This window comes from Balaenoptera musculus, chromosome 1, assembly GCF_009873245.2.
Source record: "Balaenoptera musculus isolate JJ_BM4_2016_0621 chromosome 1, mBalMus1.pri.v3, whole genome shotgun sequence".
Lineage (NCBI taxonomy): Eukaryota > Metazoa > Chordata > Mammalia > Artiodactyla > Balaenopteridae > Balaenoptera > Balaenoptera musculus.
The window spans coordinates 21,040,011-21,055,543 of record NC_045785.1 but is presented as its reverse complement, the minus strand read 5'-3'; the positions used below and the strand labels follow the sequence as shown (position 1 = coordinate 21,055,543).

At 49.2% G+C, this 15,533-nt stretch overlaps 1 protein-coding gene across 2 annotated transcripts; it reads right to left on the bottom strand.

Annotated features, from left to right (window-relative positions):
- Positions 1-284: 284 nt before the first annotated feature.
- Positions 285-13,696, bottom strand: NUDC (nuclear distribution C, dynein complex regulator). Of its 2 annotated transcripts, none has more exons than XM_036824716.1 (9): positions 13,461-13,696; positions 11,314-11,391; positions 3,868-4,071; positions 3,711-3,776; positions 2,785-2,901; positions 2,517-2,711; positions 1,218-1,301; positions 1,004-1,122; positions 285-555 (listed from the first exon to the last, which is right to left on the bottom strand). In XM_036824716.1, the coding sequence occupies exons 1-9, from the start codon at positions 13,539-13,541 to the stop codon at positions 504-506; spliced, it is 996 nt and encodes a 331-aa protein (XP_036680611.1). In that variant the 5' UTR covers positions 13,542-13,696; the 3' UTR covers positions 285-503. The 2 variants fall into 2 exon arrangements, with proteins under 2 accessions (XP_036680611.1, XP_036680604.1); XM_036824709.1 differs by having other exon boundaries at positions 288-555; positions 3,862-4,071; positions 13,461-13,663.
- Between the last annotated feature and the right edge of the window lie 1,837 nt (positions 13,697-15,533).

Below are 15,533 nucleotides of genomic sequence, written 5' to 3'. Positions count from 1 at the left end.
CAAGCCGGGCTGGTCTTAAACTTTGCTGAGTCATGGGCCCCTTTGAGAATCTGACATATGTTCTGGTCCCTTTAGCCACTTTTGGTCAGAATCATACACAGACTAAAAGCCTTGTTTGAATCCTCCATTTAAGTTAATGAGAAACTGAGCCCCAGGGAGGGGCAAGGACTTGCCCTAGATCACATGGCAGAACCTGGGCTGGAAGACAAGCCCCCAGATCCCAGCAGCAGCCATAAGAGGCCTGTCCCCCAGGGAAAGGCCAGAGGGAAGGGAGGACACAGGTGGAATTGGGTAAATAGTTTTAATGTGTAACAGCAGGCCAAATGGGAGGACAAGACACCCCTGAGGCCCCAGCCCTTCTCCCATGATGCCCTCAGACCTGTGTGTGGGCCAGCCCCATGCCTGCCCCAGCCCTGAGGCCCACAAGTCCCAGGGAAGGGTGGGAAAGGAAGGTGGGTAGCTGGGAGCTCAGCCCCAAGGGTTCAGGGGGGCCAACACAGGGGCTAGTTGAATTTGGCCTTGGAAAAATCCATCTCTGGATGCTGATCCATGAACCTGGGGAGGGAAAGTAGGAAGAAGGTGAAACAGGCCATCCCTCTCCCCCAAATTAGTCCCTTTCTCTTAGCTCCCACATGAAGTCTAATCTCTTTAGAACTCTGAGCAACTTGGAGCCAGGCCAGGCAGGAGTGGGGCCCCAGGGACTCTCTTTAAGGCCCATTTGAGGACCTGAGGCTGGAAGCTGAGGTGCCAACACTGGCGCTGTTTTTCTGTCGGTGACAATGACCGCCTGTTACCCCTTCCTACCCTGAGGTGGCCTTGCCCTCAAGATGACCTCAGCAAGTGATTAGGGGAGGCAAGCCAAGGCTATAAAGCCACAAACTTGGCTGGCTCATCCTGGAAGGGGCAGGGCAGCTCCTGTGTTCTGCTCAGTACACACTCGTTGCTGTCACCCAGGTCCAAGCCCCAGACACCTTCCCCAAACCCCCATCTCTCAGTTGCTCACTTCTTCAGAATCTCCTGTTTCTTCTGCTCATCTGAGGTGGGCAGCCCCATGGACTTCTGTCTCTGGTCGTACATCATCTTCTCCACCATGCTGCGGGTCTCACTGTCCAGGTCTGACAGCTGGGGGGCAGGCAGTGACAGGGATGGGTGAAGCTCTGGGGACACCTAGGCCCCTCACCTCCCAACCGAAGCTCCTCCAACCAGCCAGGGCTCACCTTGGAGTTCTCAGGGTTGATCTTCTTGGTATTGATCTCAGGGTCACTGGACACCAAGCGGCTCCACCACTCCATCTTGTTGATCTGAGAGGAAGAGGGGGACCACCGGGGGATGGGTGGTGGCTTGCTCTGTGCCCTGGGAACCACCACCCAACCCTTCCAGAACCGAACTCTCTCCCATCCACATCCTGCACTGGGGACCTGCGAAGGCCTGTACTGGGACCTAGGGTGCAAATGAACAAGACTTCTGCCCTCCACAGTGGCTGGGGGAGACAGACACGGAGACAGTCACAAATCAGCATGATAACGGAAAGAATAAAGTACAGAGGGAGGACTTCCCTGGTGGCACAGTGGTTAAGAATTCACCTGCCAATGCAGAGGACACGGGTTCGATCCCTGGTCCGGGAAGACCCCACATGCCACGGAGCAACTAAGCCCATGCACCGCAACTACTGAAGCCCGAGCGCCTAGAGCCCATGCTCCGCAACAAGAGAAGCCACCACAATGAGAAGCCCGCGCACTGCAACGAAGAGTAACCCCCACTGGCCGCAACTAGAGAAAGCCCATGTGCAGCAACGAAGACCCAGCGCAGCCAAAAAATAAATAAATAAAATAAATGTATACAAAAAAAAAAAGTACAGAGGGAGATATTCATCCAGCGTGGAGGGAGAGGTCAGAGCAATACATGGATGGGCTAGGCCTTTAAGGACATGCAGTAAACCACATTAAAAAGCAGGGAAGGACATTCCAGGTGGGAGGAAATGCAAGTGCAAGGGCACAGAGGCAGCCAAGGCCAGTCAGGTAGGCTGGGTCAGGTGGTATGTGCCATGGGACGCTTTCCTTGGACCCCTAGCACTTTACAGAGACCACATTCGTTTACTGGTGTCTGTAATCCCAGCTCTCTGAGGGTGTAAGGGAGGGAACGTAGGCTTCCTCAGGGCACAGTTTTCTACGTGTTGTTCACTGTTCTCTCTCCAGCGCTTAGAACAGTCTCTGGCACGTAGTAGGTGTTCAAGTATTTGTTGAATTGAATGCATGTACAAACCTAATGGAAAGGAAAAGGCTTTGGTACTAAGGACAGTTCCGATCCCAACTCCACCTCCTCCTAGAGGCAAAAGCCTGGGCAAATCTCTGAGCTACCCTTTTCCTGAGTCTAAAACTAGACAGACCTACTTTAAAAGTCTTGTTGTGGGGATTAAAAAAGGTATGTCCATCAGGCCCCCAGCACGGTCTCCGAGTTCATGAGCAGCCCCCTCTCCCTAAGTCACAACACAGGCCAGGAGGCGGGGCTTCTCGCACCTTCTCCAGATGCACCGTCACCACCTTGCCGTCCTCGATGAGCCACGAGCTCTCCTCCACCTTCACCTCGTTGTAAAGGTCCCCGTCCACGATCGCCGGCTGCCCCTTGAGCCCCACCCGGAGGCGCCTCCGCTGGATGTCCACCACCACGTCCTTCCCCTTCAGCCGGAAGTTCACGTGGAAGGGCACTGCCAGCTGCATGGGGCAGGAGCAGTCAGGAGAGGCCCCAGGCTGGCTCCCTCACCTCCGCCCCAGCCCCTGCACTCACGTCCAGCTCCGACAGGGTCTGGGTCCAGCGGTAATTGGGCAGGTCCGCCCCATTGCCGAAATTGGGCTTCAGCTTCCCTTTGTCCTTCTCGTCCTCCTCCTCCTCCTCCTCAGCCTCCTGCTCACAGTTGGGGTGCTCGGTTACTTACTTGACAGACCCAGACTGAACCCCACTGGGCCAGGCCCAGGGCTGGCACTGGGCGTACAGCCATAGAACAGTACAGACCTGGTCCCTGCCCAGTCCACGGCCCACTAGGAGCCAGAGGTAAAACCTGTTCTGATCTCTGCCTGAGAGGAGCTCAGATTGCTAGACCATGTGACAGCTGGGGGACGGTGACAGTCAGAGATGGACCCATGGGACCCACCCAGCTGGCAGTTCAAGCCAAAGGACTTAGGAAGAAAGCCCAGCACAGAACAGGTCATGAGGTGGCCATCAGTAGAGCTGTTCTAAAGTAAAACCAGGCTGACAAATGATCAACTTCCTTTTTCTGTGTCTGTAAGGTTGAGACCCTAGTCTCAGACCAGAACCTCTGCAAAGCCAAATGAGTGCCCCAAGGATTATTTGGGAAGCTGGACTCAGGTCAATGGGAGGAGCCCTGAGGGGAACATGCCTCAGGTGTGTCAGAGCAATCCACCATGAAGGGCCAGGCTGGGCCCACAGACCCCAGCCCACCCAAATGGTGCCTGTCCAGGCACTGCCCTCCCTGGCTCTTGGGCTTTCCTGCCAAGACTTAAAGCCAGTGGGTTTTGTTTTTTTTTTAACCCACTTTGGTCCAATGTGGAATCTTGAAGTATGGGGAGGATTCCCAAAGCTAAGGAGGGGCGGGGTGGGGAAGGGGAAGGCTTTCCAGAGAAAGGGAAAGGTTGAAGAGTCCCCGGAAGTTCCCCAGCCCCCTGCTAGTCCTGAGCAGCCCCAGTCCATCTCACCTGCTTCCCTGGTGAGCCGAGACTGCCATTCTTGAGCTGGGCTTCATGATTCTCTGCATCCTTTTTCTGTGGCAAAGGGCAAAACATTTGGCAAGAGGGTACCCACTTCTAGTGCCAATGGGGATCAGGGGGGCAGGGGAGAGAAGCCCACTCCTACTTGGTCAATTTCCAGCTGCAGCCTCTCGGCCTCCTCATCAGTCAGTTCCTTGATCTGGGGCCCAGAGGTCTCTGACTTGGCCTCCTTGGCCAGCCTGGCTGCCCGCTCCGCTTTCTCCCGCCGCTCAGTCTCCTGCCGAGCTCTCTTCTCCCGCCTGGCCTTCTGTGCCAGCTGGTTGTGGTGGTTGAAGGTCTGTGTGATAAGCTGAGGAAGAAAGAGAAGGCAATGAGGCATCAGGGGACGGGACATGTCCCAAGACGTGAGGCTAGTCCTATCTCTATTTGCTGAGTGCCTGGGCAAGGCATTGCACTCAGAACCTCAGTTTCCACATCTACAAAATGGCATTTAATACACACCTATATCATTGAGTTGTAATAAGAATACCTGCAGGGCTTCCCTGGTGGCACAGTGGTTGAGAATCCGCCTGCCAATGCAGGGGACACGGGTTCGAGCCCTGGCCTGGGAAGATCCCACATGCCGCGGAGCAACTAGGCCCGTGAGCCACAATTACTGAGCCTGCGCATCTGGAGCCTGTGCTCTGCCACAAGAGAGGCCGCGATAGTGAGAGGCCCGCACACCGCGATGAAGAGTGGGCCCCGCTTGCCACAACTAGAGAAAGCCCTCGCACAGAAACGAAGACCCAACACAGCCAAAAATAAATAAATAAATAAATAAATATATAAAAAAAAAAAAAAAGAATACCTGCAAAGAATCTGCTTCAGTAAACAGCGACCACTTTAAAAAAAAACAAAAAAAAAACAAGGCAGTCCAGGGACTAAGACCCAACACTGAAGTTGGACAACCTGCATTCTAATCCAGGCTTTGTCGCGCACTAGCTATTGTATTTTTGGCAAATTACTTAACCTGTTAAGAGCTTCAGATTCCTTATCAGCGAGGATGAGTTCCTACCTCACAGGGATGTTGTGCAGACCAAATGATAAGTGCTCTGAAAAGTCCTTCATTATGGAGTGAAGCTGTTAGAAGCAGAACTCCAGCCTCAGCCCCTCTGAGAAGCTCTTCCCCAGCTCTCAGGCCAGAGAGACCTTTCTTGAGGGAAAAGGTAGTCTCCTCCTCTCCTCAGCCTGCAAGCTAACCATTTCAAATCCTGCCTCTCCCATGAAACCTTCCCAGGATGCTTCCAACACACATCCTGCTAGCTGGTCCTCCTGCTGCCCAAGAGCAACCCCAATACTGTTGCCACCTGTCTGGTTCTGTGGCCTTGAACAAGTAAACAACTTTGACACTTTCTAAGCCCCAGTTTCATCAGCTCTCATGACATGTGTCACCTGGCTGAGGCTAACTCAGTGTGAGCTGGTGGAGGGTGGGGAGAAGCACCTTCTCTGCTATGAAAATACAATGGGAGAAATGGTTCTACCTCATGTTTTACACCAGCAGCTCTCAGAGTGTGCTCCCCTGACCCACGGCAACAGCGTCACCCAGAATTTGTTAGAAATGCTAAATCCCAGGCCCCACTCTACACCTACTGCATCAGAAATTCTGGGGATATGGCCCAGCAATCTGTATTTTTAACAAGCCCTCCTGGCCAACTCTCGTGCATACGTGAGAGTCACACCTACATTTGAGTTCCTGGTCTACTCCTACCTGTGTGACCCTGAGGTCATCTCTCTGTGCTTCTATCTTATTATTTCTAAAAGCAGTCTTACATAGCTATTCTTTGCCTAGAGTGTCCTTGCCCCTACTCCCAGGTTGCCTGGCAAACTCCTACTCATCCTCCAGGACCAGCTCAAGTGTCTCTTGAATTTCACCTCTTCACCTTTGGCAGGCTCAGGAATTTACCCAACTTAGGAAACCCAACTCTGTGTCAACCCACACACCTGGAGGAGGCCTCACAGGGCACCCACCACATGATCAGCGGTCAACAAACCATCTTTCAAGAATCTCTGAGCCATAGATGGAGGGAGAAAGGGATCTGCAAGAGCTGAGGGGAATCACGTGGGGCTCAGGGTCACTGGAGTCAGCCATGGGCTCCCAGATCTAGGGTTCTGCCAAATGCCCTGTGGCCTCTCATTCATTTGAGGCCAGTTCCTCCTCTTACCCTCACACCTCCAACCTCACGCCACACTGCAGTAGCTCCACACTCTTCAAGTTTAAAGGGTACCAAAAGAACCCCCAAACCAAATGGGTTAACAAAGTGAGGTGTGTATAAGAAAGAAATGAGCCACCTGAAGGCCATTCTGCTGTCAACAGAAGGGATCAGTCATGGCACAATTACGCCAGCAGAGGCTGTTCCACCACAGGGCCTTGGTCCCAAGTCCCTAATCAGGACCTTGAACTCAAGCCATTTGCCAATGAGTGGCCAAGGGGAGGCGGGAGCGGGGCCATCCCCTCTTCCCGCTCCAGTGAATCATGTTACGTCCCATTCGTCCTGTTCTTTCCTAGCTCCTGGAGGTTAGATGAGGGCAGAGCTGAACCACCAGGCATAGTCAAGGCCAATCACAGCAGCCTCTGACCCCCTCCTCCCAGTCTCCTCCCACCAGCTTTACCCGGGCCCAGCCCCAGGTAGAGACCCCTGGGAGTGTGTAGCCTAGGCAGGAGTACCAACTGGCAGGCTGTCAGAGCCAAGCTTCTGTCACTGGACACATCTTTGGGAACCACAGACCAGCAGAGTGGGGAAGCAGTGAGGAGGGCTGGGCCAGTTCTAAAAGACAGCCCCCGACTGCTCAGTGGGCATACCTGAACACAGCGCTCCCTGACCTAGGCTGGGCGACAGGGGAGCAAAGGGTGGTTCCCACAGCCTGGCCGGGAGACCCCAGAGGGAAATTTAAGCTAAACCCAAAGGCATGAGGTCCTGAACCTGACCATAGGGTGAGGGGACACATCTGAGGGAGAAGACACACTCCTGTTCTAGAACTTCATATAAATGGAATCATTCAATATGTGCTCTTATCTGTCTTCCTTTAAAAGGCTGAATAATGTTATATTATGTGTATATATGACATTTTGTTTATTCATTCATCAATGAACGCTTGGGTTGCTTCCACTTCTTGGCTATCATGATCAGTGTTGCTATGGGTGTACAAATCTCTCTTCAAGACCCTGCTCTCAATTTTGGGGGGTATTCACCTAGAAGTGGGATTGCTGGATCATATGATAGTTCTATTTTTAATTTTTTGAGGAACCACCATACAGTTTTCCACAGCAGCTGCACCATTTTACATTCCCACCAACAGTGCACCAGAGTTCCAATTTCTCCACATCCTTGCCAACACTTGGTGTTTTCTGGGGTTTTTGATAGAAGCCATCCTAATGGGTGTGAGGTGACAACATCTCATTGTGATTTTGATTTGACTTTCTCTAATGATTAGTTGAGCATCTTTTATAATAAAAAGTTTTTTTTTAAAGGAATTCCTTTATTTTTATTTATTTATTTATTTATTTATTTATTTTTGGCTGTGTTGGGTCTTCGTTTCTGTGCAAGGGCTTTCTCTAGTTGCGGCAAGCGGGGGCCACTCTTCATCGCGGTCGCGGGCCTCTCACTGTCGCGGCCTCCTTGTTGCGGAGCACAGGCTCCAGACGCTCAGGCGCAGTAGTTGTGGCTGACGGGCCTAGTTGCTCCGTGGCATGTGGGATCCTCCCAGACCAGGGCTTGAACCCGTGTCCCCTGCATTGGCAGGCAGACTCCCGACCACTGCGCCACCAGGGAAGCCCTCTTTTTTTTTTTTTTTAATAGCAAATATTATGTGCCAGACACTTTTTTTTTTTTTTTTAATTAATTAATTTATTTATTTATGGCTGTGTTGGGTCTTCGTTTCCGTGCGAGGGCTTTCTCTAGTTGTGGCAAGCGGGGGCCACTCTTCATCGCAGTGCGCGGGCCTCTCACCACCGTGGCCTCTCCCGTTGCGGAGCACAGGCTCCAGACGCGCAGGCTCAGCAATTGTGGCACACGGGCCCAGGCTCAGCAATTGTGGCACACGGGCCCAGCCCGCTCTGCGGCACGTGGGATCTTCCCAGACCAGGGCTCGAACCCGTGTCCCCTGCATTAGCAGGCAGACTCTCAACCACTGCGCCACCAGGAAAGCCCCGTCATTACGTCTCTTTTGCCACACATGTGTTCTATTGTGAAGAAGCAAACAGCTACCTTTTATTCTATAGCTTCCAGGTTTCTATCCTTGCAAGGTCTCCTCCACACAAGGTTATATATAGTTTCCCAGCTTTCCTTACTAAGCTCTTCTTGATCTGCAATTTATTTTTAGATATGAGTAAAACAGATGGTACAGTATGGTACACGTTTTGTTCTTTTACCAGTAGCCAGTTATAGCAGCATGAATCATTAAATCGTCCTTTGCCTATTGAACTGAATTACCTACCTTATTGGACACATCTTAAATCCTCATATGTGCTAGACTTTTTCTGGATTCTCTATTCTGCTTCACTAGTCCACTCATCTCTTCCTATGTCAATAACATACTGATTAGATTATGGCTTTATCCGAATCCATAATGCCTAGCCCCAAAGCTATAAAAACGAAAAGTATTTTTGTATTTCTCTAAGTTTGTAGCATGAAGGTATTTACAGTCATTTACAGTGGGAGTCATATCTCCCACTTGGTATAAATATTGATACACATTTCTCTGTAGAAATATTAATGTTTCATTACATGATGCTGCTCCTGACCCCTGGACTGGGGTACTGTACGTAATGTACAGTATATGCACTGTATTCCCTCCTAAAATCCAATGAATTCTAAATCCCAAAACACATCTGGCCCCAAGAGGTCCAAAAAAGGGTCTGTGAACTTGTATCCTCATGTGCCAGCCACACTATATGACCTCTTTTTATCCTTAAAACAGCCCTGTGAGGGAAAGATTATCCCCTTTTCCAGGGAAGAAAAATGAGGCTCAGAAAGTGATTCACCCACCACCACACAGCTGTCAAGCAGGAAGAGGGGGAGACCAGGATTCACTCACATCTGCCTAGCTCCAGAGAACACGTTCTTAACCAACGCACTTGGAAACGATGCATCTGGTGGCCCAGTGCACAGTAAGTCCCCAATACAAAGAAGTTACTGGTGTTACAAATGGAGACTAGGCAGGAAGGCTAGACAGGTTTCTGCCTGCCTGAGAGTCGGACCAACCTCCTGGGAAAGAGCTGACTCTAAGGGAGCAAAGAGCCAAGGAGCATAGCAAGGTCTAAGAGGGACCAGCAGACATCCAATCACAGCAGTGACACCATCATGCCCGTGACACCTCTGAGACACCACTTCTCAATATTATTCATCTCTCTCCCTTCTGCCTGCTATCTTACTCATCCTTCACACCTCAGGCACCTCTTCCTCATCAAGTCTTCCTTGAGCCCCCAACCTAGGTTAGTCCCCATTTTATGCTCCCAGGACTTCCGCCCTAACACCCGTCACTTCTTCATTGTCTTTTTTTTGGGGGGGGGCGGTTTGTAAGGGGGCCACACTGTGAGATCCATGAAAACAAAGACCATTGTCTGTATTCACCTCTATAATCCCGAAGGGTTTGTCATAGTAGCTAACACAGGCAAAGTGTTAAGTGCTCAATAAACATTAGTTTACAAATGAATGAATGCAGATATTACAAGGTCATCTGGCCCACAGAAAAATGGGAGGTGCTAGTACTAATACAGAAAGAGTATTTGAGCCACAAAGGGTCCTACAGGTCAGTGAGTCCACCTTCTTCCATTTTACAGATGTGAAGATTAAAAGGACCAGAGAATTGGTGGGAAATCAACCAGGCCACACAGCTAGACCAAGAACCCAGGACTCCTACTCCAGGCCAAAGTGTCTATAACAGAGTAGCCTCAGACCATCAAGACACATTATCAAGCATTTCAGCTTGTTAGAACCCTGAAGCCACAGAAAGCAGTTTGCAAAATATCTCCTTCTTGTTATTATGTCTCTTAAATTTAAGTGAAAACAAATATCAAAGTTATAAAAATCACGGTTCAGTGAGGTGACATGATTTACCAATCTTCAAAAACATAATCACAACCTAAGGAATTAGAAGATGTTCAAGGTATCAGAACCCATACCACAAAACACAATTCTCAGGAATCACCTCACACCAGTCAGGATGGCCATCATCAAAAAGTCTACAAATAATAAATGCTGGAGAGGGTGTGGAGAAAAGGGAACCCTCCTACACTGTTGGTGGGAATGTAAATTGGTGCAGCCACTATGGAGAACAGTATGGAGGTTCCTTAAAAAACTAAAAATAGAGTTACCATATGATCCTACAATCCCACTCCTGGGCATATATCCGGAGAAAAACATGGTCTTCAAGGATACATGCATCCCAATGTTCATTGCAGAACTGTTTACAATAGGCAAGACATGGAAGCAACCTAGATGTCCATCAACAGATGAATGGATAACGAATATGTGGTGTACACACACACACACACACACACACACACACACACACACACAGAGGAATATTACTCAGCCATAAAAAAGAATGAAATAGTGCCATTTGCAACACCATGGATGGACCTAGAGATTATCACACTAAGTGAAGTTAGAGAAAGATAAATATCATATGATATCACTTATATGTGGAATCTTAAAAAATGATACAAATGAATTTATTTACAAAACAGAAATAGACTCACAGACACAGAAAATAAACTTATGGTTACCAAAGGGGAAAGGGGAAGAGGGATAATCCAGGAGTTTGGGATTAACAGATACACACTGCTGTATATAAAACAGATAAAAAACAAGGACCTACTGTATAGCACAGGGAACTATATTCAATATCTTATAATAACCTATAATGGAAAAGAATCTGAAAAAGTATATATATATATATCTGTATGTTTGTGTGTATGTGTATATATATATATCTCTGACTCACTTTTCTGTACACCTGAAACTAACACAAGATTGTAAATCAACTATTTCAATTTTAAAAAAAAATTTTTTAAACCCTGCAATTCTCAAATCCTTGAACTTTTGCTCACAGCATCTGGGAAGACTGGGATAGCCGGCTTTGAGTTTTCCTATATCTGTCTTCTAAGCTCAATTTCTAACATTTGCCTACTCTCATCTCCCAGCTAGGTAATTAGAAAAAACCTCAATGGAAAAGGAACCAAAAAGCATGGTGTCAGGGGCAGAAGGCACTTTTACAAAAGACTCTGGCTCCAATCCTGGGTCTCCCGTAACTCAGCTCAAAAATTTGGACAACCCTAGCTCTCCCAAAACTCAGACCAATTTCCTCACTTGTAAATGGGGATAGTAACATCTGCCCTTCTCAAACTTCTAGAGGACCATGGGGATAGGGTAGATAAAGCACTTGGCAAGGAGAGGGGCTTCAATAAATGACAGCTTGCTTCCCTTCCCCGACTCTTTGCCCTTGGCATTTTACTTCTGCTATAGGTTATTATTATGCCAAAGGAAGGCCAAGTAAGCTCTTCTTCTGGAGAAACAGAGCTGCCCAAGGGACAGTGGTCCCCAACACTCACCTTCTCTGCCATCCCCTCTTCTCCTCCAACGAAAAAGTCCGTTTTGCGTCGAAGGAAGCTGAAGAAAGTGTTCACGAGCTGAAAGAAGACAAAGACCAAAGCTGTAGAGATGCCATATTGGGAGCCCCTCACCTACACAGAAGCTAACTTCCTTAGTCTAGGAGGGAACTTGGGACTGGACTGTTTCACCCCGAGCCTCCCAACTGAGAAAACAGGCCCTGACTTAGTCACTTCTGCCAGGAAGCCTAGCCTAACCTTACCTAGATCACCTGAAAGGCAGATTTCTCATTTCTTGTGTGCATGTGTATATGTGTTTCACATTTTTTGTGGTGCTAGAAGCAGCCTGAGGATATCGGACACTCCTCTGCATCCAGGGCTTAAAACACCTGGGATCCAGCTTTCCTCTCCACAAAATAAAAAGCCCATCCAGAGTGGCACTGGCTGAGTTACTAGGGCAGACCTAGAAGGAGGGGAACAAATGAAGCCACTTCAAAGAAGGTTAAGACCAACTAACTCTGGCTGGGGTATCAGTGTAGCCAAGTCGTTTAAGAGCATCGGTCTGGGTATCAGACTGATATACATTAGCTCTGTGGCCTTGGGAAAGTTTCTTAACTCCATAAAACAGAAACAGCAGCAGGACCTATTCCTAGGGATATAGGTGAGGATCCTCTGTGAGGAACAAAGGAGGTAATGGAGGTGAGGTCCTTAGCAGTGTCTCGCCCAGAGCAAGAGACCCTCTGCGGGAGAGTGAACTCATCACAAACAGGCACTGTGAACCATGACTTTGTCTACATCCCCAATGCCTAGCACCAGATCTGACTCAGAGTACATGCTCAATAAAATTTTTGCTGAATGAAAAGACCTAGTAGTGACCTAAGATTAGCACATATAACTAAGCCCTTTTATTTGCCCAAGTGAGTGGTTCTAAATCTGACGCTAGAATTTATCTCAATGGTTTCAATTCCTGCTTCTAGACACTTTTTCAATTCACTCAAAAACGAACTCACTCCCAAATCCAACTGTGTCAACAATTTAGGGGGGTGGGGGATGGGAGCCTTTCACATCTCCAAATTAATAGCACTCTTCCCACCTCAAAGGGCTTAGGAGTCCTTGGTCACCACAGGCACCTAAATGAGAGAATGGGAATGGAAAGCTCCATGAAAACATGTCCCCAGAGAGACACAGAATCAGAAATGGTCTGTGGAAAGCACACACTGGCCTAAGGATTCTGGTTCCCTCTAGGTCAGGACCCTTTTGGATAATCTTGGGCAAGTTCCTTCAGTTTCTTTATAGAAAGACTGATCTTGATAGGCTTTTCTACCTTTTGAACTTTCCATGGTTCAAAAAACCAACTCCAGAATCTCGACTAGTTGGTCTTTATCCTTCATACACTACGTGTTATTGGGTCTGGTCACTACACATGAATTATGTTCTTGCACACATCAATCACTCAACAGATACTTGCTGAATGTTCAAGCCTGATTACTGAGAATTCCTCACTGTCCTTCACTTCAAGACACTACTCTCCTACAAATACAGGAAATAAGGATAAGTAGCTCTGTCTCAAAGAAAGAAACTGAGGCCTGGAGACGTGGAACGGTCTCAAGTTGGTAGGTGGTGTAGAACAATTGTGAACACAGGTCTCCTATTCCCCCATTCAAGCCCTAAAAAGACCACGTGTTAATATCACCACCCCACCCCACACACACACACCGCACACATTCTTCCGCTCGTTCCAAGTCTTGGTACATGCAAATCTCAATGTCTAGAATAGATCATCCTAAAGGATGCTCTTCGGGAGCGGCCAGCAGAAAAGAAACGGGGCCAGAAGTATGTGGGAGAATAAGGGGGGCGCGGGGAGAGATCCCAAGACTCCGGGTCTTTTCCAGGGGCGGGTGCAGGGACGCCGGAGCTGCTAAGACAGGAACTACTGAGGGGCCCCAGGGTCCCATGACTGATACGAGTGCAAGACTTGCGGCAAGGAGGCCAGGCCGGAAGCTGGAGTGCAGTAAGAATGTGGGGGGGGATCCCAGAGCTCACGAGGCCCAGGGGTGTATCTCGGCCCTTGAAGGCAGAGAAGGACGGAGAGAGCGTGGCTGGGGCCCCCCGGGTGGGCCAGGCCGAGCCAACGCCGCACGGGCCGTTACCTCCTGCACGCCGCCCTCGTGCTGCTGCGCCATGGCCAGCAACATGCCGTCGAACCGATCCTCCTCCTGCTCTCCGCCCATCGTGCCGGCCGCTAGCTACGCTCCGAAATCTGAGCTCCGCACACGCGTCCCGCGCTCTCCGGTCCTTAGGGTCGCGTCCGGTCCAACCGCTCTAGTCCTCGGCCTTCCGCAGCGGAGCCGGAAATACGCACACGCCCCGCCGCCCAGGCCCGCCTGCTAGCTCTCTCTTCCCGCCTCTCTTCCGGCCTGCAGCCATTGACCGCGCGGCAAACAGCCCGCTTCGCCGGCCATTGGTCGACTTGCTAAACCAATTAAAGAGCTCGTCAGTGAAGCTGTGGGCGGAGACGAGGGCCCCGGAGTTTGGTGTGAGTTGCTATGGTCACCAGACGCTTTTTATGGGGCCTTCCAGAAAGCCCTGAGCCCCACTCCGGCGGGATTGGAAGCTAAAAAGGCACGAACTTTGTTCCTATGGGAATGACCTCCCAGCTTGTAGAACAGTGAAGCGGAAAGTGTTCTTAGTCATCTCTTCTAACCCTTCAATGAGTCAATTGAGGCCCAGAAAGGAGAAGGGACTTGCCCAAATGACCGCCCACCTCCGTCATCATTACATACTCCATACAAATTTGAAGGGTCCCCAAGCTTATAAGGGCTCTGTGCTTGGGTTAATTCTCTTCTGCGGAAGCGTAGAGTCTTAACTGCTGGACTGCCAGGGAAGTCCTCTTAAATTCTTAATAATTTTTGAACAAGAGACTCCACATTGTCATTTTAAACTGGTCCCTGTAAATTATGTGATGAGTGCTTTATTCAACCTTCACTTCAATTAATGTGCGGGACGGGTCCCAGCCATCTAAGGCCAACCACTTTACTTTTTTTTTTTATTTTTTTTTATTTTTTATATTTATTATGTAGTTACTTTTATTTATTTATTTTAAATTTATTTATTTATTTTTGGCTGTGTTGGGTCTTCGTTTCTGTGCGAGGGCTTTCTCTAGTTGCGGCAAGTGGGGGCCACTCTTCATCGCGGTGCGCGGGCCTCTCACTGTCGCGGCCTCTCTTGTTGCGGAGCACAGGCTCCAGACGCGCAGGCTCAGTAATTGTGGCTCACGGGCCCAGCCGCTCCGCGGCATGTGGGATCCTCCCAGACCAGGGCTCGAACCCGTGTCCCCTGCATTGGCAGGCAGACTCTCAACCACTGCGCCACCAGGGAAGCCCCAACCACTTTACTTTTGTATTGAATTTCATCATCTTGGTCTTTTCAGGGATTCTACTCTTCTTATTATCCTTTTCTAAATCTCCTGCATCACAATCTTCTTTCTTCTGGATCATCCCTTTCAACTTATAAACGCAATTCAATGTCACTTCTTTTTTTTTTTAAATAAATTTATTTATGTATTTACTTTTGGCTGCGTTGGGTCTTCATTGCTGTGCGTGGGCTTTCTCTAGTTGTGGCGAGTGGGGGCTACTCTTCGTTGAGGTGTGTGTGCTTCTCATTGCAGTGGCTTCTCTTGTTGCAGAGCATGGGCTCTAGGTGCACGGGCTTCAGTAGTTGTGGCGCACGGGCTTCATTAGTTGTGGCTCGCGGGCTCTAGAGCGTAGGCTCAGTAGTTGTGGCGCACGGGCTTAGTTGCTCCGTGGCATGTGGACTCTTCCTGGACCAGGGCTCAAACCCGTGTCCCCTGCATTGGCAGGCGGATTCTTAACCGCTGCGCCATGGGGGAAGCCCGTCACTTCTTTTTTTACTATTCTATGACCCCACTTTCTCCTCCTACCACCCCAATTTTCAGTTCTCTTTCACAGCAAAATTTGAAAAGATTGCTTGTTTCTCCACTTCCTCACCTTCCATCTCTTCTTTATTTACTCTAATTAGTCTTTTCTTAATACTCTGACCAAGGTTACAATGACCTACTTATTGCCAAAGCCAGTGGACCACTATTACTTTACTTGACTTAGCTGCATTTGACACAGTTGACCCCTTCTTCCTTCTGGAAATAATTTTCTTTTTCCTTAGGCTTCTGTTATGGACGGAACTGTATTCCCCCCAAATTCCTATGT

What these genes read in the sequence shown, in the direction of transcription:
- NUDC (XM_036824709.1), bottom strand. Translation starts at nt 13,541, where the DNA reads ATGGGCGGAGAGCAGGAGGAGGATCGGTTCGACGGCATGTTGCTGGCC. An exon ending in AGACCCTGTCGGAGCTGGAC is followed by an intron (nt 2,712 to 2,784) that starts GTGAGTGCAGGG and finishes TGCCCCATGCAG; the next exon opens with CTGGCAGTGCCCTTCCACGT. An exon ending in AAACAGGAGATTCTGAAGAA is followed by an intron (nt 556 to 1,003) that starts GTGAGCAACTGA and finishes TTCCCTCCCCAG; the next exon opens with GTTCATGGATCAGCATCCAG.